At 40.0% G+C, this 23275-nt stretch overlaps 3 protein-coding genes across 7 annotated transcripts in view; 2 read left to right on the forward strand and 1 right to left on the reverse strand.

The window, feature by feature from the left end:
* The window catches only part of LOC137274478 (inverted formin-2-like), a 103314-nt gene extending 100117 nt beyond the window's left edge, over positions 1 to 3197 (forward strand). For all 4 annotated transcript variants that reach the window (XM_067807682.1, XM_067807681.1, XM_067807684.1 and 1 more), the window contains one exon: positions 1985 to 3197. In XM_067807682.1, the coding sequence (XP_067663783.1) occupies positions 1985 to 2196 (212 nt within the window). In that variant the 3' untranslated portion in view covers positions 2197 to 3197. The remainder of the gene's footprint in view (positions 1 to 1984) is intronic.
* A 1916-nt stretch (positions 3198 to 5113) lies between these two features.
* Positions 5114 to 8227, reverse strand: LOC137274479 (uncharacterized). The gene is made up of 5 exons (XM_067807685.1): positions 8084 to 8227; positions 6829 to 7020; positions 6300 to 6413; positions 5532 to 5706; positions 5114 to 5205 (listed from the first exon to the last, which is right to left on the reverse strand). Exons 1-5 carry the CDS (start codon positions 8225 to 8227, stop codon positions 5114 to 5116), a joined length of 717 nt encoding a protein of 238 aa, XP_067663786.1.
* Positions 8228 to 14275: 6048 nt separating this feature from the next.
* Positions 14276 to 23275, forward strand: part of LOC137274480 (inverted formin-2-like) — a 48390-nt gene continuing 39390 nt past the window's right edge. For both annotated transcript variants that reach the window (XM_067807686.1, XM_067807687.1), the window contains exon 1: positions 14276 to 15029. In XM_067807686.1, coding sequence (XP_067663787.1) covers positions 14561 to 15029 — 469 coding nt within the window. In that variant the 5' untranslated portion in view covers positions 14276 to 14560. The remainder of the gene's footprint in view (positions 15030 to 23275) is intronic.

Below are 23275 nucleotides of genomic sequence, written 5' to 3' on the forward strand. Positions count from 1 at the left end.
AACCTTTGTTCTTGTCCATACAGAGACACTATGTACCTTCCAGTAACTATACGGTTCATACACCCTACGGTTCCTGAAGACCTGTGAAAGTCAGGGTTAGAATTGGTCTTCAGCAACCCATGCTTGTCACCAGAGGCGACTAACGGGACTGGGTGGTTAGGCTCAATGACCTGGTTGACACTTGTCATCCTATCTCAAATGTCAAAGATCGATGCTCGTGATATTGATCACTGCATTGTCTGATCCAGACTCCATTATTTACAGACCACCGCCCTATAGCGGGAACAATGCTGGCTACGGCGTAAAACTAAACTCACTCATACACATGCCTCTTTATGTCGCGATCAATAAGTCTGTCAACATGACGTGTATCAAGATAAACCTTGAAGGCTGTTACATCTCTCATAATCCCAGTGGTATTCGATACTTCATTGCTTGAAGTCTGTCCATTATGTGCGTAGTCAGCAACTTCTGACTGCGGTGTTTTCTGATGAACGTGGTTCATGAAAAACACGATCAAGGCAGAAATATCACATATATATGATGTAACTTATATCGGACTGAAGTTCAACATTTAGCACAGCTATCCTCACAGCAAATAATACCTGATGTGCGTGAACGTCAAATTAAATTGTCTAAGAATATTGCGAAATATTAAGGTACATTTTTGCTATTCCGTCATATGATCGAGAGGCCGGTTATTCTAAGTCTCGTTAAAGATAAACATCACGTATCGCCTTGGGCAACTTACGTGACGTATGTTGGAAATTATTGATACCACACAAGCAGTTCTTACACCAAGTCTTGGCTATTTGCAGCAAATCCAATTAAGTAAAGACAGCAAGCACTAACAAAAGGGAAACATGATCAAGACATTACCGAAAATATTGTATTTTTAGTTGTGTGTCATTTACAAAGCATCTTAGTATATCAGATTTATTTCATAACCCTTTGGTCTGTTAACCATTCACTCTATGGCGCTGATATATTGTCGATATGAGTTTGAAGGTCCAGGGTAGAATAGGTCATCAGCAGCCTATACCATAAAAAGGCCACTATGCTTGTCGTAAGAGGCGACCAAAGAGATCGGGTGATGGCTGACTTGGTTGACACATGTCACTGGTTCACAATTGCGCAGATCGATGTTCATGTTGTTGATCACTGGATTGTCTGGTCTAGACTCGATTATTTACAGACCGCTACCATATAGCTGGAAACCTAAACTCACTCACTCGATGTTTAGAATTACATCATAATGCCATTAGCTAAGCACATAATGTGTTGTTTTGGTCAGATACAAACACTGGGGTTCGATCCCTCTATGTGTTAATCTTGGTGTCCGTCGTTGTGATGGCGTATCACGGACAGAAAGGGTGATATCATACTGTTCAGTGTTTTGCACAAAACTCTTTGGATCGTATGAAAACCCTTTGATTGCTTTAGGGCGGTAGCCTAATGGTTAAAGCGTTCGCTCGTCATACTGAAGGCCTGACTTCGATTCCCCACATGGGTACAAGGTGTGAAGGCAATTTCTGGTGTTCTACGCTGTGGTATTGCTGGAATATTGCTAAACGCAGCGTAAAACCATACTCACTCACTCGCTTAGATTGCTTCAATTGTGAATGTGTACAAAACGGATTCATATGGTCGGCGTATCTATTAATGAAAGAAAATGTTTAAAACTTTGCCCATGTCCTTCAGAAATCGGCAGCAGAAACAGCTGTACAATTCCGACCCTATCACGAGCACACGTGAATGAGGGAGTTTAGTTTTGGGCCGCTTGTAGCAACACTCCAGCAGTATCATGGCGGGGCACATCAGAAATAGGCTTCACGCATTGTGCACATGTGGGTAATCGAACCCACTTACACCACTAGGCTATCTCACCACCCCGATATGTTTATGGATCGCTATTAAAACCAGTAAAAAAAACCCAAAAGCCCTGACCTATAGATACTTAAGTCGGGTGTTTTCCTACTTACAGACAAAGCAACCAAGCCACCCCAAGAAGACGACGGGTGTATCATCGACCGTCTCCTCAAGGACATCAAGAAAGGCTACTCTCTCAGGAAAGCTCCAACAAAATCCAGACCGGAGAAAGCCACGTTTGGCAAGGTGGTAGTTGAAGAGGACACGAAACCCATGGCCAACGGAGATGTTATTGTTGAACCTTCCAAGACAGAGTCTACCTGCTGACATGGACCTCTGATGTTTGTTGAAAGTTAAAGTTCAATGTTTTCGTTATTAAAACGTCTGAAGCGACGTCTTCCGACTGTGATGCCTATTTCAAGTCACAATAGTAACTAAGGGTATCGTCAAGATGCCCGAGGTGTTTTTGTGTAGGTGAACGTTTTGGACTGACTTGACGAAAACCCGACGGATCCGATACTACTCTCACATTTCCGTCACTGAAAAGACATTCGGCGTTTCTGGGAATGACCCGAGTTGGATCCAATAGTTATACATTTTTTTTATCTCAGTTACCCGTTGTTTGTTGAGAACGTTATTGTTGATGATTGTAATATATTCAATCGAAATATGTTAAATTGGAATTTTGAAGCCAAAAATTCAGTTCTTTGAAAATGAGCGTTAAAAAAACTTTTCTCGGACTACCCCAGCGTGTAAGAGTCAGCACGTTTCTTAAAAAATATATTCAATATGTACTTGATTAATCCCAATATTTAGAACGCCTATAAATAATAGACTTGCAATAATCTGACTGTCACGCTTATCAACTGTTTGTAAGCAATATAGCGTGTATAGTTTCCAGAAAAGTACAGTGTATGATCACACATTGTATAAGGGAGATAATCGAGTCTTCCTTTATCCTTGTACATGGCTGTACTATGGAAGCTGTCTAAACCGGCACTCACTGGGACTGAAGAAATGATCCAGTTTAGACAACATGTATTGCAATTAACACTGTTAATTATTACTTAATATTACCAAGGCTGGAATGATATTTCTGTTTCATTAAAAGTTTTTAACCTCAAAAGGATACATCATCTAAATGCCGCAGTAATTTGAAATATTCATATTCAGTTTTTTACAATCCAATTATGGTGATCTGGGTTTAAGGGCAAGCAGTTCTTGAACACAGAGGCTTAGTGATGAACCTGAGCACAAAAAAACGCACCTTTTGTTGTTGTTTTTTTTGTTTTGTTTTTTGGTTATTAAAGTTGAGAATACGTTTTCAATGTTTTTCAATGTAATATTCCAATGCTTCAAGTGGAATTTGGATCTACAAGCATTAGGCAGCCAATACGTTATAATATATATATATATATATATATATATATATATATATATATATATATATATATATATATATATATATATATATATAATGCTTCATTTCGAATTACATTCTTAAAACACAATCTCAGCATAATTACTTTCAGTCCGATGTAGTGTTTTAATATCTGTATATTTATGTACATAACCTATACTTACTGTATATATTTTTTTTGTATATTTGCCAACCTTTCCGTTCACAACATTAAAATAACGCATTTACAATTTGAATTGAGAGTCCATGTTTTCTAGACACGAACCCATTAAGCCTCATTCCGAATCCAAGCTAGGTATAGTCACAATTTGTGGAAAATGAACCCTTATCCCCCGAAGATGTAATTACATGAAGTGATTCGTATCCTGTTATCAGTAATTCACTTATGGATACATCAGTAAAAGGCTTAGGGGCATTTTTCCATATGACCATCCTTGCCAATGATAATCGTCAAGATTAACGAAAGTTACTATTGTCCTTAAACAAATGTTCGTTTTTAAGGGTTCCTCACAGAGAGAGCTTTACAATGGCTGCAATATATTCACAGGGTAAGACATCACATTTTAATGCTGTGACGGGACAATCTGAAAGCAATATTTGTATGTTCCCAATGAGACGAGAAGGCATATTACTGTAGAGATTAAGCTGGCATTGTTTCGGGGTCTCTACTAGAAGAAAGGTCAGCTGACACAGAGAAGTCATGATTGTCCGGAAATCCCACATAATCAACTACAGGTATTCATTTAATACATTCCCATTCGTTGCCACTCGGCCTTTTCCGTAAACTCCAAGAGGATCGCTATTCGGCTTGTCCCGGAATAAGACGAGGTAGTCACGAATGCGGTCTTTCCATTCGTGTTATTCCGGGACAAGCCGAATGACGATCTTCTTGGAGGCCACGGAAATGGGCGAGTGTTGACGAATGAACAGCGGCATGTCATCACGAATACTGAACATTGGATGGTTTTAGCTAAAGCTGATAAAACATGGACCCTCAGTTAAGCTCAATATTGAACTCGGCAGAGCCATCTAAAACTGTTCTATTTTTCTAGTCGATACAACTGTTGAACAGCCAGTCTACCACTGCGTGTAGTCTCTTACACAAATAAACATCTATGCATTTTCAGCTTGTTGATCTTCTGTCTTTCTATCTTCTCTGCCGGAAGAGTAGGTGTGGGCGCACGTGAAATCTTTTGTTTTAGTGAGTTTTGCGCTACGTAGGAAAATCATGGCGATGGACACCAAAAATGGTCTTCACACGTTGTACACATGCAGGGAATTGAAAATCCTTGTTTCTTTTGAGTAAACTGTTTTGTTAAGACATTAAGATAATAATTAGGGGTCTGTCCACAGCGAGAGAGAGAGAGAGAGAGAGATACAGTATTGAAGACTGTCTGTTTCGTCCGCCATTGTGCTCGTATTAGTCACTGGATTATATGGTCCAAATTCTCTATATTACATAGAGCTCCTTTATCCAGCTGGAATATTGCTGAGCGTGTCGTTCAGGAACAAACAAACAAACAAACGAAAGACAGTGCGTCAGTGTTATTTATAAAAATAAAATGTCAAATATAAACGGTAAGTTTGGATTTAAAATCTGGACAATGCATATAAAATACTTTCAGAAAATAACAGCTTCAAAGTTATATTATCACAATTGGGGCAAAACATCCACATTGTGTCAGGAATATAGATGCTAGTCCTTGCGGCCCATACTTCTAAACGGTGGAATGTATTTCACAGCTCTATTAAATTCACAGTAACTACATTACAAAGGAGATAACTCATTACATGCTCGTGATCCGTCGGAACAATTCCTGGCAATCAGTCAATGTTAAGTGATGGCTTGATGTAGATGGTGACTTTGCCTCCAAGCGTCAGCACCGTCACTGGGGCCGCACCACTGCGATCTGTGTCTGCAAAATTACACGAGCAGATTTAGAGCATGACGCATTCTTAAAGTAAACATAAGTTCAAAATCATCTCATTATCGATAATAAACAAAATACAGTGACAACATTCCTATTGCCTATAGTTTTACCCAAGTTGACAGGAAACGTGGGTCATTATAGTTAAATCGGTGTGGTCAATACAGCTCAACCGCTACGGTGTATACTTAAACAATGTTAAGTGATTACAGTGTTCAAGTTTTACATGAGTTTGGTCTTGAAAAAGGATGACAGACTAAGCTTGGAGGTGGCATGATAAATTGTATTTTCCTAGAAACAGTAGTAATAATTACCCGAATTTACCACAGTCCTTGAGTCTACAACATCAACAAGGCGATCATCCCGGGCGCGACGACAGAACTTGGCCACTGTTGGGTGGGTGCGGCTGAGTTCCTTCACATCACGGTGGGTCATAGGGCCGAATCCAGTCATAATGAAATCTTCAACCCTCAGTGTTGGCGAGACGACCTGAACAACATACGACCACCATGTTAACGGCCTCGGTTTATAGGGCTATTTCTGGATATCCTTGGTCCATTTGAAAACCGCTTTCCTACACGGTTTCAAAATGATGAAAATCAGTCGCTCTAATATATACCATTTAAACAAGTTTGGGATATTTGTAAATTACCACATGAACTGGCCGCTGAGAAGGTATCTTAAAACTTGCCCACGTGAAATCGGTCACAATTTCAGAACGAGTGAATGAGTGAGTTGAGTTTTACACCACGTTTGGCGATATTCCAGCTATATCACGGCGAACACTAGAAATGGTCTTCACACACTGAAGCAATATGGGGAATCGAACCCGGGTCTTCGAGACTAGAGAATGCTTTAACCACTAGGATACCATGCTGTCTCAATTTCAGTACGAATATGCATAAAAAAAGTGCAAAAAGGTTAGAAATATTATCTGGCTATACATCAGAACTTCTTTTTCAGTCTTGCCACAACCTTTGCAAATTGCAATTCATAATCTAATAAAGAAACTATAGTTCATAAAATAACCAAAATCATAAACTTCGTCAAATTAATGAGGTATGATTAGTAAGTGCACTCACGTATCGCTTCGTGACGTCATTGACAGAGAACTTGAAGCCATGTTGGAGGATAGACCCGGGGATGAGGAAACAAAACTTCCTCCCATTCAGTTGGAGCTTCACAGCAGCCTGCTTCTACAAACACAGGGGATAGAGTGAGTCAATACTATTTTACCACCGCAGCCATATTCCAAATATCTCCTCAGTCTGTTCTTAACCTAATCGGGCCAGACAAGCAGGGCATTAGTCGCATTGTCAGGATGTGAATGTCACTATAATGACTGTCGATCTACCCATGGGATACTCACTACTCGATCCCATAAGTCGCACCTCATAACACGCATGGGTTGTTGAAGACTTTTCATACGCGTATCTTCACGTGTCTAATATAAAAGTAACGGAGTACTAAAAGAGCAGACGCTGTTGATTGTAATTAAACATTTTAGGCTAAGACCTCTACGCGCGTTTCTTCCACAGGAAGGAATTCTTCAGCGTACAACGTAATACACCAGATGACCAATTTCCTGTTTTCTGGGCAAAAAATAGAAACTCTTATTCCACTACTTACATTCTGATAGTCGTACACTGAGGCAGATCCCTGTATATTGATGTTTTCTAGCAGTCTGTCCTTGGACTTGAGATAAATTGTCTTGGTAGCTTTGATGACGTATGCTCTCTCCGTCACCGTGACGTCATCTGTGACTTGGCGAGTCCAGTTGTATAAACCGCCGGCGCTGCCATGCTGTAAAGACACGGAGAAACATCAAGGTCATATAACGACTACTGGTCGAGATGGGTAAACAATTAGAATTTTTTTGGAAAGAGTTCCGCCTTTACCCCTCTGTTTTAACATAGTAAATTTCCTCTTGTGGGGAGTCCTACAACGGTGTAATATTCCAACACTGAAGAGTATTCATTGATTGTTTATATGCCTGCTCTAGTTTATTGAATGTATATTTAGGGTGGGGTATGCATGTCAGTGTGTAATTTTGGTTTGTTTGGGTTTGTTTGTTTGTTTTATGGGGTGGGTGATACGGACAGAGCTCGTGCCTTTTTGGTAGCATACCCCTTTCTATACATAAATCAATAACGAATATCTGTCATACAGACCCTGAAACAAATATATCACTTACAGCCCATACAAATCTAAATTTCTCAAGTTTTTAAAAAATATCTTGGTTCATCTTTATTATATATTATGGGTCTAGTTTATGAACCGCTTTTGTTAAGTGTGTTCATTTCAGGGATTAGATCTTGTCTATAACGGATGGTAAAAATGTATCTGTAACAAGTTTGCAAACAACATCAGTGCCCGGCTATGTCACAAGGCGGTATAAACTTTGTGAAAATGCAAGGAGTACTGATTAACATGTAAATATACACGTACATGGTGGTAGGGATTGTACGAGAGCTTCAGATAGACCCGACATCTCACCAGTTCGTATTTCCATGTGAGAACTGTTTCCTGCGACATGGCTATGGATGAGTGTGTGAGTTAATATTTAACGTCACGCTGTCAATATGTCAGCCATACGGGAACAAATATATATTAATAAAAAATACATTTAAAGTTTAAAAAACACGGACAGTAAAGCAAGTAGACTATCACATATCCCGACTTAAAACGAACATATCATCCTAAAAATATATCCATAGCACTACACGATACAAATTGTCTTTGAACAATTACAAAATAGGTACACATACTTAGAAACCTATATATTCTGAAAGTGAAATGCAAAGCAGGATTCATTTTCTGGGGAAAAGTCAAAAGTTGTTTACTTGTTATAAGGTGAATGACAAACCTCTCGCTGCAGTCGGCCGAATTTCATTCGATATCTCCTGTCTATTTTCCCACCTTTTCTCCTCCTTTCACGGTTAAACCCATGTCCATGAGACGAAGTAACACACATGCAGACAAGTATCAATGACACAGAAGTAAGATTCATTGTAACAGTAGTAATGTAAAAAGGTTCTTAAAACCAAACAATCCCATGTAAATGACTCGAGCAGTTGTTGCTGGACCTTTTGTAGATCATCTTCTCAGCGGGTTCGCTTAATTACGACTTCATCATGGGGTGACCTGATTGTTGAATACTCGCATTAGGAATGTGATGCTTGGCTTAGAACAATGTGTCTGGAGAGAGCTGACGTGTCGGCGTGTGAACACTACTCAGTCTGGGTTAGTTAAACGAATTAACGAAAGCATGCTAATTGGGCTGTAATCTTCCACTTATCTCCTCTGCGGCCTTGTCAAGATTAACAATATGTACTCAAGTACAAGCAAAATGGTGTAAAATGCAAGGTGTTTGAGAAAAAGTCTGTCAAAGAATATATATTTGAACATTGCATGATTTGACAATGTGACAAGAAAATGATTTTAATATGTCCGACTGCAAATATTTGGCAAGTCTATATTTCATCGGACCTAGCCATGAAGTATACATTATTATATAGATATCTTATTTCTGGGACTAAATATTTGTATATACTATGACCATGCTATATACTATGCAACCCCTGCTCTTCAACATATTAATGTCTTGCGAAACCGAGTATGTAATAAATATTTATTAGAAATGTTACTGCATTCATATACTGTGGAAAGCACCCGAGCATTTTGCGACATATGACTATAAATTAATTGTATGGAAATAATACTACATGTACATGTTTGCAATTTGATTATTTCAAGTATGTATACATCTTTAGTTTTTTTCTGATTTGTTTATTTACTTTATACGGATCACTATTGTACCATGGAGTGGTGGCCTACATTTGTGCAAATACAGTGAATTAGTTATATATACCATGAAATGAGTCCTCAGTCTTCAGCTGATTACATAATGCTTCATTCATGGACCAAAGATTAATTCATTCACAGACGTCGAGCGGACGAATTCAGACTCGTGACAGTTTCATTACATTGTGTCAATATGTATCAGCACCATATCAGAGTGTTGATAGCTTACAACCTGCATGTTATGCTGGCGTTTTCAAAACGGATATCTGAAACAGAGAATATAGAATTTTTGATTTATACTAAACGTTGAGGTTATTCCCTTGAAGACTACATTTCAAGCCCTTAAACAGAAATATCAGATGCCCATGACAACGTTGTTATCGGCTGAAATAACATAAAATATTAATCTTCGAAATCGTTTTTTTCTTTAAAATGTAGTGAAACGAAAGTCAGTTATTTGCAGTTATTTACAATTATTCACTACTACATTACCCGAAAGCTATTGCTTGTTTGTTTGGTAATATCATGCTTTTCACCTCATGATTGTTATGTGAATAATCTGTTTGCACTGCGGAGCGGATAAGCAACATACTGTTTGTTTACTAATCCGGTTCCATTTGTGGATATAAATGGTTTAAAATAAACAAAAGTCGGGAGTGAAGGCTGAAGTTAGTGGAATATTTCATTCTTCTTTGGTCTCCTTTGAAGTGTATTACTGAAATGAATATGAACTGTACCTTAACTATATGCAAAAGGGAGCCTCCATCCTCATCCCCATTTCTTCGGTGGTGGGGTGGGGTGAGGTAAAGTTGTTAAGTATAGCGAGTAGAGCGTCCACCCGTCATGGCTTCAATACACGCCCAAACACGTCCATGCACTGGGCCCTTATTCTCGAAGCGTTCGTAACCCTAAGAATTCTTAACTTTGATCGTAGCCAAAGTGTTGAGTATGGACGTAAGAAGTTCTTAGGGCTACGAACGTTTCGAGAATAGCTAGCCAGATGACGGAGGACAACGCTAACGTTAGGCGTTATCCGTTGCCATTCCTGTAGGAGACGTTGTTCTATGTTTGTAGCAGGTGGCAGGTGTTTGACGTTATGCAGAAAGCAGTCAGTCAGTCTTGCTGTGTGATGCCTTGAGTTATCATGTTGGTTACATATAGTTGTTGGATAAATGGCAGCACACTGGTCCTACAGAGAAAAGTCCTTTATTTCTGGCTGAGGCAAGAGAGAGAGAGAGAGAGAGAGTTTTCTGCCTCACAAAAATGACAAAAACACTCATGTCATACTCACTGATTGAGGATTCGCCGTAAGAATTTCGATTTCCATCCGTGGCTTTGTAGGTGGCACCAATATTCTATGGGCCACTGCTTGGGTAGGTACTGTTACCAAGATGTTGAGGTAGGTATGAAAAGCTTTGTGAAATGTGGAAAACGTGTGCGAAATACGCATTTTGTCATATGTCGGAAAGCGCGCGTAAAATGTCAAATTCCGTATCGTCAACTGAAGAACTAGAACCTTTACTGCATCAGTACTATCAAAGTCCGTTTGATAACTGAACGGGTTGTTTCAACTTCACATAAATGGCAGTTGTGACTACACGTTAATGAAATGATTGCCAAAAAGGTCGGAAAATATTACGTAAACTTGTTGCATGACCGAAACTTCTGAAAATACACATAGAAAACCAAGGGGGGCTACTCTTGCAACCTTTTTTAAAACGCATTACGCATTGGCATTTTTGCGGCCAAAGTTCACAACTGCTATCATTAGCCTACCACTACTGCAACTGCAATCAAAACTACTACTACTGCTGCAACTGCAATTACAACTACTACTACTGCTACTACTACTACTACTACTACTGCTGCTACTACTACTACTGCAACTACAGCTACTACTACTGCTACTGCTGCTACTAGTACTACTGTCTAATGCTGCAGGTGCTACTACAGAAAGATTCCGTGAAGGAAGAGTGAGTGAGTTTAGTTTTACGCCGCACTGAGCAATATTCCAGCCATATGGCGGCGGTCTGTAAATAATCGAGTCTCGACCAGACAATCCAAGAATCAACAACATGAGCATCGATCTGCGCAAATGGGAAGCGATGACGTGTCACTCAAGTCAGCGAGTCTGACCACCCGATCCCGTTAGTCGCCTCTTACGACAAGCATATTCGCCTTTTATGGCAAGCATGGGTTGCTGAAGGCCTATTCTACCCCGGGACCTTCACGGTCCCGGAGAGGAAGAAATCTTATGCTCTTTGTAACGGATACAAATGTATCTGGTGATCAGATTCTCTTAATAAGCTGACAGACTGATGTCGGAAGTAACCCAAACTATCAATCACTCGTTTGTCCGGTGCAGACTCGATTATTTACAGGTCACCGTCATATAGATGGAACATGGCTCAATATTACTTAGAATATTGTACATCCTCGATTGTAGCTGATCAATCAGAAGGTTCAAATCACTGTAACCACCTGTAAATGATTTGATGGTTGCATTTTCGCAGAAGTGATCATTAAGAAAGCTGTTCTTCCTCATTCTTTATCAGTGGGAATTGTGAAGGTATTCATGTGGAATGATAGTTGACAGCATGCAAGGTTACTACAGCATTCGAGATCCGTGGGATTCCAAGAAAGATATGTCCCCATCAAACTGTGCTTGTGGATGGATGGGCACGGTGTGAAGCACTGGATTGTATTTGTAATACAGCTCGGCCACCTGCGTATAGAGGTAAAGAAAAAGCAAACAAAAACAAAGTCACATGTAAGCGTGACAGTGCTTTTTTAGATCAAGAGATAGAGAAAATATATGAGAGTTACTTTTCAACTGTTGGAGACAATGGAATATTTGAAACGTCACGCTATTTATTGTTTCAACAAGAGGATGTATCATGTCATACGTAACGGACAGCGTTGAACTAATATTTACAAGGCTTGTGTCACGAGTAGTTAGAGATGTATAGAATATACTTATTTCATGCCCATGTTGGTATTTATTGTTGACATTGAGTTTACACATCGTTCTGTTGATATCCGCAAGTCAGGTGTGTTTTTTTTAAATTACGAAAAAAGAGAACGAGCTAAACTACAGAAATGTTTAAAATCAAACGGAAGTGATGCATCTGTGTCGAGGAGGGAGAGATGGGGAAGCGGTCAACGCTCACAACTGTTAGATGGTCTCAACAATTTACAGCTGCGCGGATAGTTTCTAGTGGGTGATAATTGTTCCCTGACGTCACAAACAGTTTTGAATGATGTGATCTATGACGTCCGCGTGACGTAAACAGTACCCTGTTGTTTGAAGTGATACTTGCAGCAGTACACATATGACTGTTATCGTGGATTATAACGTAATCTATAATCTTCTCCATGGCAATAGGTAATGAAGGAAATATCCAACAGCAATGAAGGCAACATTCTGTTATTGATCTGAGTGTAGATGTCAGCTGGACATATACCGACTATTATACGACTATATCATTTCGCCTGAAACTGACATAACTGCTGCCCTCTTGCAGAAATAGTTCATAGTTCTCTGAGTGGAATAATGTCAGTATCTGTCACATGAATTTCAAAGGGTTCTTTGTACCAGTTATTTAACACTCCTCTCTATTGCCGCATGGGTATCAAGCATGTTGAAGTGGGACTGTTTGTTTGCGGTTTATACGCTATACTGACTGTGTCGACACTGCAGTCAGATAGCTATAAATACACACGGTACATATAAATGTACAACTGTACATTCGCCCCTTATCAGGTTCAGCGTTATAGAGTCTCAGTCGGGTCAAGCGATCCTCTGTTCGAGGTGAGTCTCTCGGTCAATAATGCAAAAAAGACCTTATATAGGCCCTACTTCTAGAATTGAGGGTGTCAGGGTGTGAGGAAGGTTAATATGCTTGTAGACTGGATGGGGCGCTAGGACGGACAACGTTTCATTTGTGTGTGGTAGACGGAGGGGCTAAGAGAGTCACGATCGGGTCAACCTGGAGTAGGTGAAGACAATTAGGAGTAGGTGGAGTGGATTATAGAGAAAGGGTGATGGTGACTAGGTTAACTCTTAGTCTCTGAATACATACCATATAGTATATACTATATTGTATACATAAATGTATATATGTGTGGATAGACCCGCAGCTTCGAGGTGAAAGTTTTAGCTCGTAGCTGTGGGTTCGATTCCTTAAATGAGGTCAATGCCTAAACCCCGTTTCTAGTCTGTCGTCTCCTCCATTCACATACAGAAATATTGTCGGAAGTAAGCACATACTCTGTGGAGATTGCCCACACAGCTACACCCCCTACATACAGCCTGCCCGACCCATTCTCCACCGACTATGTTCTTACCTAACACCTAGCTGCTCTAGTCAGTGGTCCGCATGTCACAGCCTCTGAACCCTATTACTGTCCATTCCTCACAGCCGTTAATGATAAAACATTTAATGAAGTGAATCTTAGTTTTCCCCAGGTTCGGATTCTGAATATATGTATACTGACTGGAGAACCAAAAACATCACGACTTTCATTAATATTTGTAGAAAAGAAGCTATATAGCCATAGAATTATCTGTTAGTCACCTTCCCATTATACGAGCATGCGTAAAGTGCCATAAAGCAGTATATTGTTGTCAAATCATAACTGCACATAGGCATAACACTGGATGTCAGAGTAACCAGCAGAGCAGAAAAGCACAACATACCACGCCTCATAGCCTCCACCATAGCCTGTCTCACAGTCAATGAACCACATTATTTACTCGTCCTTCTGGTCCTTTGTGCAAAACTAAAGCCCTAAATGAAGCAAGTCTAGATTTCCTCAAGTTCAGGATCGCCCATCTCACTGGCTTCCTTTTCAATACAAAAATAACTATTTGTTTCCATGAGAGTTATTAACATTCAGAGACTGGGCTACAGTCTACCTTACTACTGCGTTCCCAGGACGTTATCAGCATGTTGTAACCCGTCAGCCGTGAAAATATTCCATATATTGAAATGTCTTCTTTACTGCTGTTGTAAAAGTAGAATACACAGGACAAGCGTAGTTCGACCTGTGTATTGAAGTGTGAAGAGAAACAAGGCATCTAGAAAACAGATAATACTATCAGTGTGCTGATCGAACCGACTGTCAGCATGGACAGCCTGTCAATATTTGTCCGGAAAACTGTTAAAGACGGTAGGTAAACAAGTGAAGATTAGAAACAGTTAACCGCTAATCAAGGGCGAACGAGCGCTTATGTTATGCCCGCCGTGTTTCAGGAGTCAGCGAGAGTGCAGGAGATACAGGAGAAGTGAGGTGGTTGTAGGCGAGGGTTTCATTACAGTTTCTCCTTATAGCTTGTGAGAGCTGACTTCAGTCGACCAGTTGCTGCCACGCCGCTCCAGCAACTCGTCGCTCCACCGCTCACTCTAGCATGTGGCTGACAGATGGGTTACTCGCGTTCTGAGCGAGAGGAGTCTCGGAGCTTTTACTTCAAGTGAAAATATCGTGTTGTTTCTCTCCTGGAGATTGTGGACACTGTTCATTCGGAAAAGCCGTCGTCATGAACGGGGAGACTGCTTCACCACCTGTACAAAGGTCAACGCGATTCGCGGCAGCTAAACGCAAGAAACAACGAGGGAAGAGAGCCCGGTCAGATGGCTTTGTTCTGGGACTGGATCTTGCCAATTCGGATGATGAAGATGATAGTTCTAAACTGGATTCCGATTCTCTGCAGTTCCTGTTGTGGATACGGAACCCTACTGTCCAAAGCTTGGCCAAACTTCGGAAAGCTATTAAGTCAAATGACCGTGACTGGATGAGAGAGTTCCTGGAGTTCGATGGATTAGGGCTGTTGTTCCAGTGCCTCAAAAACTTGTCCAGTTACAAGGGGGTCAGTTTGTCCGACATGGTGCTTCGGATGGAGTGTGCCATGTGCGTCAGGGAAGTGGTCAACTCCCAGAGTGGCCTGGACTGTCTCCTCCAACTCAAAGGAAAAAAGGACAATATATTCGGCCGGAGATTGGCTGCAGGTAGGACAGCTTTAAACATTCTGTTATCAGTGATATGTCAAAAAATATGACATGTATAAGCGCAATACATGACACGGAACATTTAGATGTTGTTGACTGATTGATATTTACAATCATAGGCCTTGACCCATGTCGTGACGTTTAAAGTGTTGATGTAGTAGTAGTACTGGAGGTGGCAGCACAACGTGTAGTAGTAGTAGTAGTAATAGTAGTAGTAGTAGTAGTAGTAGTAGTAGTAGTAGTAGTAGTAGTAGTAGTAGTAGTAGTAGTAGTGAAAGAAGTAGTTGTCCCATCAGTAAATGAAAACTTTGGTGGTAATATTATTTAGATTGAAAGTATTACAAATAACATTCAAAGTAATAGCAGTGGTGGAATCTATTCACTATACCCTCTCACCAAAAGAATAGAGGTGGAATGTACAACCACTTCATCTTACTTCTACACGAACGTCCCCCTTTTTCACAAAACACCACTCAACGTGATGTATTTATAGGAATTTAATTCCTTTCAACCAGCCACAAGATGAACGGAGCCATCAGTATATAAACATGTTTAAAAGTGCTTAGTATTCACTATAGTATAATACCAAGTTTGTCGATACATCATCTTACCCAGGTGTACAATGACGGGGACAACAAGCCTTTCAAATGCAATATATTCCCCATATATCGATACGTTCGCCACATGTATCTGCATGTATTAGTTTATAATATGGACACACGTGTGAGGAGGTGCAGTTTACGATTATTGTGAACGGGTTTTCAAGCTTTTAAGAAATATCGTCTGAACTCATTCACTTCGCGACGTATCCATGGTAACACGCGCTCTCTAAACAGCCCGCCATGCACATGTAGATGGAGCGTTAGGGAATCCCTGTTTTATTATTCCGCTCACGGAAAACCCCCTTTGAAATTCCTCATCGATTTGTGCTGTTGGCCACGGGTGCTATTGTCATACTTTGTTCCCATTAATGATAGTAGAAAGGGCTGAACTGTTTGACACATTTACTGAAACAATGCAAACAAGCACTCGCAGTCCCGCCCCTCAACAGAGGGAAACCCTAAGGTCACGTGAGTCACTGTGACGTCATAAGGTCTGTGTACCTAGAGGTGACAGACAACATAGCGATGACTCATCTCTTCTCAGAAGACCTCTGCAATGTTCTACAATGTTCGTTATAGTACAAAATTCTTCATTTCCTTGATGTGTGTTTTCGCAGTGCTGTTGGGGAAGGTGCGGTCGAAACTGTTACTCACCTCCCAGTTGGATCTGTCTAAAACGGTGTGGTCTCTTGAGACAACGCAAAAGCTCATTGATCAGTAAATGCATTATTAAACCCGTATTTGCACCGAAACACCCAATATCTAACACAGACCATAATATGATTCATCGGCATTTGAAGGATGCTTATAGTCATCTGCTGTCTGATGTGTTGTGAACAGCGCATGTTTATAGGGAAAAACAACGTATATCAATGTATATAAGACTATGAACTGTTGGCTTCTAAACAGTCATAAATGACCCAATCACAAAAACAAACTAATAATATTAATAATAAAACAATTGTATTGTATATCTACATCCATGAGGGTGCTGGGTACATAATTATAATAATGGCATTATATGTTGCCACAGTTATTATACAGTAATGATAATAATTATAGTTGGATGGTTGCAGTTGGTTGTTTGTTTAACGACACACTCAGCAATATTCCAGCTATATGGTTGCAGTCTGTAAATAATGGAGACTGAAGTAGAGAATCCAGTGATCAACAGCATGATCATCGATCTACGTAATTGGGATACGATGACATGTGTTCACCAAGTCAGCGAGTGTGACCCGATCCCGTTAGTCGCCAGTTCTAAACTGACGGTCAATTCTATATCAGACCATCCCTGGTGGATAATAATGAAACACTATGTCATGTTATGGAGAACTAGCATCTGTTAAACCTACGCGGTCGCGTCTTGCAGTATTTTTAGCGTTATGCCGACGGTCTGTAAATAATCGAATCTGGACCAGACAACCTAGTGACCAACAGCATGAACACGTTTCTATACAAACGCGAAATGGTGACTATATCAGAATACGCTCGGACCAAGTGTTTACATCGAGACAACGGTGTTGTCAGCTTAGCGGCTATAAAGGTACACTTAACAAGAATTTCAGAAAAGTAGCAGTATCACCCTCAGAGTGTCTGTTAAAGATATTTGCACGAAATGGTACTTTCATGGTTAAGTAGAGGGAGCCGTCAAGGAGGAAGTGGTCTATCTTCACTCCTCGTCATCACTGCTGAGTGGCACAGCCAACGTAGACGTCACTCAGTAGTGGACTTATACATTATATCGTCCTCACTCAATTTCCGGTTGAATGATGTAATGAAGTATCAATCAAGCAAGCAAGCAAGCAAGCAATTAATGAATTAATTAATTGATGAAATATAGCCCTGTATATATGCCTGTTTTAAGTCCAGATTGTATATGAGTGTTACATTATTGTATAGTTGGGTGTTTCATGTTTGCGTGTTTTCTGTTTAACACAAGAATATTCAAGCTATATGAATTGCTGTATATACATGTTTCAACTATGCGATAAAATTCGGATCTTATTTTATGAAGGTCTGTGAATAAACCGACTGTGGACTGGACAATCCAGTGATTGATTACATTCCAGTGTAATACTGAGACATGTTTGTTTAAGTGAGTGAGTTTTAGTGAGTGAGTGAGTGAGTATGCTTTAACGCCACCTTTAGCAATATTCCAGCAATATCACACCGGAGATGAGCTTCACACATTGTCCCCATGTGGAGAAACGAACCCGGGTCTTCGGCGTTACGAGTCAGCGCTTTAACCACAGTGCTACCCCTGCCATCCAAGCACCCTCATCCGCTCATAATTGTTTAAGTGAAAAAACGTATTAAGATCTAAACAGAATGCGTAACTGACTACGATACGATGGAATGACACATATTTTTGTAGAAACCCCATAAATGGGCGTTACAATGATCTTGACACGATATCAAGATTGTCTAAACACTTGCCCTCCCTGCCCAGCACAGCTGGATCTGGCCTCTGTTGAAATATACAACTACCATGAAACACACACCACCGCCCGGGAGGAACGCTTGATGGCAGAGCCTGTCACAACACATCGCCGTCGTTGTAGATGCAGCCCTGAGTTGATGGTGATGTTGTAACTGAATACGGGAAAGAAGAGAAGAAAAATATTGCTTTACAGAATAAAACGGGGCTCATTTGAAATACCCGGTACAGCAACATCCATTTGGTATTCCTTTTGAAACGTATATCCAGCTAAAATATAAACTGAACACACAAAAAACAAATACATTATATATACACGCATATTCTGCTTACATTTACATACGGCGAATAGGGAAGTGCCCAGATTTCATTGATATACACGTTCCCGTGTTCCATCAGTTTTAACTAAAGAAATAACGGATGATTTCGGGTCCTAAATTGTCCCTAAAATTGTATGAACGTTTTGGTCGATGCTCGATAGTTAAAAGCTAGTCTCTTAACTTTAGAAAAAATACAGAAAAAAGAGTTCATAAGTTACATAATGAACTATATGTATGGACACCGGAACTTGTTTTCAGAACCTACACTGATCTTGACATGCCAGCGTAATGTAAGCCATTATAGACTTGCCTGGGCTATATCGGATGTATTTGTTCAGGGTCAGCATGACACACTAAAATGACGTTTGACATGTTCAGTGGGATGAATCAAATATAATTGAGACTGTTTTCCCTAGAAACTTCCATGAACAGAACAGGACCACAGATGACTTTTTTATGTCTTTGCATAACCTTGTCAACATTGTTCGGCGCAGTTCAAGCTTTACAAGTAATGAATTCGTTTGCAAACAATGGTGTTTTATGGATAACTTCCCCTTTTTAGTTTCAGTATGTCTGTTTGGTAATTCGATTAACAATGATGTGAAGTTGTTTCCTTTAAACAAGGAAGATGCAGGATTCTTGATGTCAGTCAGTGTCCTACATTTATGATAAAACGTTTTCAACCATGCATTGTTGTTTTCTGGTAATATCGTCTATTTCAATCGCGTTAGGTGAAGCTTTGCAGGAAGGATGTGAGACTATCCATTGTGTTCGTTGAATTTAGTGAAAACATCCTTAATGATACTACGTCGGTTTACGAGATATGAAGGGGGTGAGGGAGGGAACTGTGTGCTACTGAGTTGTCTAGCTGGTTGAAAGCGGTATTAAACTCCACTCACTCACCCACTCACTCGACCGGTGGAGTGGTGTAGTGATTAAAGTGTTCGCTCGTACCTCAGAAGACCTGGGTTCGATTTCCCGCATGGGTACAGTCTGTGAAACCGATTTCTGATATCCCCGCTGTGACATTGCTGAAATATTGCTGAAAGCGGCGTAAAACAAACCTCACTCTCTGAAATAGGGATTATGTGCACCCTTAGTTAAGTTGTATAACGACCATGCTGTTTCCCTTACATTTAAATCATATCCGATGTTAAAATGGCTTTTCCTGAATATTCGAAATGTCAGCCTTTATGAGTCATATAGTGTAGGATAAAGGAATGCAGTCTGATTGTAGATAAGTGTATGAATGGCACGTATATGAATCATGTATATCAGCCACATCGGATATATCGAGGGATTATGGGACAAGTTAATCCCAGCCTCGAGTTCATTTATTAAGACATGTTTGAAATTAGAATATTTCAGACTGGATTCCCCCAGTTTCTTACTTAAACTGACAATCATGAGATTTAGACTGCGGGTGATGTGGCTTGGGACTACATGCCGACTGATGACATTGGGCCTAATTACGTGACGGAGTAACTATGTCAAGGGTGAGAGATACAGCCAGTGTCTCGTGCCACTTAATGCTATGATGATGAGTCAGCGAGCGTGTAATGATGTTTTGTATCCCATGGCTGTGTACTCATTAATAACGTCATGGAATAACTGTCATTAATTCATACTTGAAGACGTGTAATATATATGTTTCACGAGGAATAACGGTAAATGAATTTAATTCCCTTGAAGAAGTAATATCAAGGAATGACGAATCACTGAATTACTGGAAGCAGTAATGGCAATGAAAAATAACAGCACAAGAAGTAAAAGCAAACACTAAATACTCTAACTAAAGGAAGTTATATTAATGAATACTTAACAGCACATTTAGCAGTATTTCAGTCAAATGCCGACTGTAAATATACACAGCCACAAGAACCAGTTTGTGAAATTCTTAACTAATTCACTATGTAGTTGTAGTTAGTTCTTGCAATTCTTGACCAATCGGGGAATTCGTGGCATACGTTTGAACTGTTCAACATTTTGTCCACGAACTCCCGATTTAAAATATCGTAGTTAATTCGTAACAAATTCGTAGTGCATTCTAAGTGATCGTAGCTGAATAGAAGGCATTTGTAGGTATTCTTTACGCATTTGTGGATTCGAATCGGCTATGAATCTGTAGGGAATCCAACAAATACACGTAGGTACGAAGCAGATAAGAACTATCTTCGATTCTTCTACGTTTGCTGGCAAATTCGGTATCTAAAGAGTTTAACATTGACTTCAAATCATTAGCTGCTGACGATTGTTCCACGAAATCCACGAATCAGCAAGGTCCCAAGAACAACTGCATGAGTCTGTTGTGGGGATCATATTCTGACCTTCTACCCGGTGTAAGCCATGATCCCACCGTCTGGGTGCTTCTTTTCCTCCATATTCGAAGCAGTCCTCTAGTGATCAGCAGCTGGTGTTGAAACTCCAGTTCAAGGACCAATACTACAGCTGCCCTACCTAGAACATCCATTTAGATCTGATGCCCAAACAGGGTAACGACCGTTTTTTGTATGATCTGTCTCCCACAAATTATCAATAATACTCACGAATTCATTTATTCGTACCTGATTCGTACTTGCATTGAGCGTACTCTAAACCTATTCGAAAGTGATCCCTAACGTCCATGCAGTGTTGGTAATAGATTATTGTAAATCGTTGTGAATTCTTGCGGATATTCATGCGAGTCCAGCCGAATCCCACGAATGTTCGTCATTCTATAGCACCTGTATCGTAACTAAAACGCAATGCGTCACAAAACTTCCACAATTCTGCCAGTCCTCACGAATTCTCAAATTTATCATTTCTAAGAGATTCGTGGTGTTTGCGTGCGTGCGTGCGTGCCTGCGTGCCTGCGTGCCTGCGTGCGTGTGTTTTTAGGGGCATGAAGACCCGGGTTCAATTCCCCATGAGTGACGCCCATTTCTGGTGTCCCCCGCCGTGATGTTGCTGGAATATCGCTAAGAAGTTATCTTCAGGAACCAAGAGTTGTAGCAAGAGGCGATTACAGGTTTGGCTGACACATGCATCGCATCCTAAATTACGTATATCGATGCTCATGCTGTTTACCACTGGATTGTTCTGAATTTCTCGAATCTTGCCATATAGTTGGAATAGTGCTGAGTGCGGCGCAAAACCACACTTACTCACTCAGACCAGTAAGTGATGGGCGGAATGGCAACGACGCTCTGTATCAGTGATGTACATGTATATGACCTCAAATGATGGAGACGTACTCTCACCCTACGCAGGGGTAGTTTGAAGTTGCATTATCTCATACAGAATTAGACACACGCATATTGCATGGGCAGTTGTTTATCAAAATGTCTTGTACAATATCAATTTAATATCAACGGTTTTCTGAATCAGTTTTGATCACGTTTACTTAGACTCTAAATTTATAGTGACTGTAGCATAACAATTCCATGCGACAGAATTATGATATATTTAATCACATTACATACACACAAGACACTTTGTAGTCATTATCTGTTGTAACGGGCTATGTTCAACAGCCTTCCTGGTACACGGTCCCCAACGCTGCCTAGGCTTGCTGCAAGGCTGTACTAAATGAAAAATTTATGGATGTGGAGTAATTCTGTCCTTATGACAAGAAACTCTACCTAAGCAGCCAGTACATCTAGGACGGCAGTCATCTATCAGAATAACTTGTTTTTATTATTTATTTAACCTACCCCATTATGGGCTGCATTAATAGTTATTGCCAAAGAGACTTGAACAAGGCTGTCTCCAACTGTCATCGACACAAGCATGACTGTAGTTATCCGACCGGCTGTTTCCATCTCTGCCTCACAACTCTACATGATCTGCGTTACTAGACCCACAGTCTAGACCTCACTGAAGCCCCAAATGAGCAAGTCTTAAATCTGTATCTTCATCTCATAGGGGCTCAGTTTCGATTTAAATGGGATGTCTTGTTAGAATCAAAATTATGTATGCAGAGACTAAGCGTTAGGCTAGGTTATATACATTGGTTACACATAAAATGAGGGGCAAAAGAAAATAGACAGCCGTTATTTAAATTTTAATGTAACTGAAAATTGAAAGAATGGTTGTTTAATACATTTTTTACCTTTTCTACAAAAGAAACCATTCAGTAGGTGTGTATGATGCGGATTTCATTTAGTCAGTTTATAAGATTTAAATCAAATTATAGTTCAGAAAAAGGCCTATGTAGATTTCATCTTTGTGTGCTGACTAAGCACCCGCACTTAATTTGGGGTCCACTATCGACGGTTTGTATATTCAATTTGCAAACATTAGAAATCTGAGGCACGGCCTCTCCCGGTCTTCTGTTTCTATTAAGTCTCCCTTGTGGTGGAAATTCATCGGAACGTATACCCTGAACCATATCGAGGATGCTGTTTACAAGAGTCATTGTGACGCAAACATCGCTATGTCACAAAAAGCAGCGCTTGAAATTAACAATCGATGATTGTCTCTAAAGAGTCTATGCCCATAGCTTGTCTAGTTCTTATCGTTCTAAATGATATCACACGTGAGACTAAGGCAGTGTTTCAATGCAATAGAGGTAAATGTTTAATGTTACATAAATATAAATATTATGACGTATAGAACAAGATAAAATTGTTTTCGAATAAAAATGAGTACAAAGTCTATGCTATAAATTATACATGGTCTGTGTTTTGTAAAGCAGTAGTCTTGAGTAACACTAACAAAATGTTTGTGATGAAAACTTAGTTCCGCTTTTGTAGACAGTTTTAATACAAAACAAATTACTTGTAGAATGGGATATTTTCTGCGCTTTACGGTCGAATATTTTTAGCGGCCACATATTTGATAGCGCTCTTCTTTCCCCATGGAACAGGCAGGGTAACAACAAACATTATCTTTCAAAGTATATTT

Source organism: Haliotis asinina, chromosome 2 (genome assembly GCF_037392515.1).
Source record: "Haliotis asinina isolate JCU_RB_2024 chromosome 2, JCU_Hal_asi_v2, whole genome shotgun sequence".
Lineage (NCBI taxonomy): Eukaryota > Metazoa > Mollusca > Gastropoda > Lepetellida > Haliotidae > Haliotis > Haliotis asinina.

Bases quoted from the DNA above. Each gene is read 5' to 3' on its own strand.
- LOC137274479 (XM_067807685.1), bottom strand. From the start codon at position 8,227: ATGAATCTTACTTCTGTGTCATTGATACTTGTCTGCATGTGTGTTACT. The intron at 7,021-8,083 runs GTTTGTCATTCA...GTGTCTTTACAG, and splicing joins TCGGCCGACTGCAGCGAGAG to CATGGCAGCGCCGGCGGTTT. The intron at 6,414-6,828 runs GTTTCTATTTTT...CTGTGTTTGTAG, and splicing joins ATGTAAGTAGTGGAATAAGA to AAGCAGGCTGCTGTGAAGCT.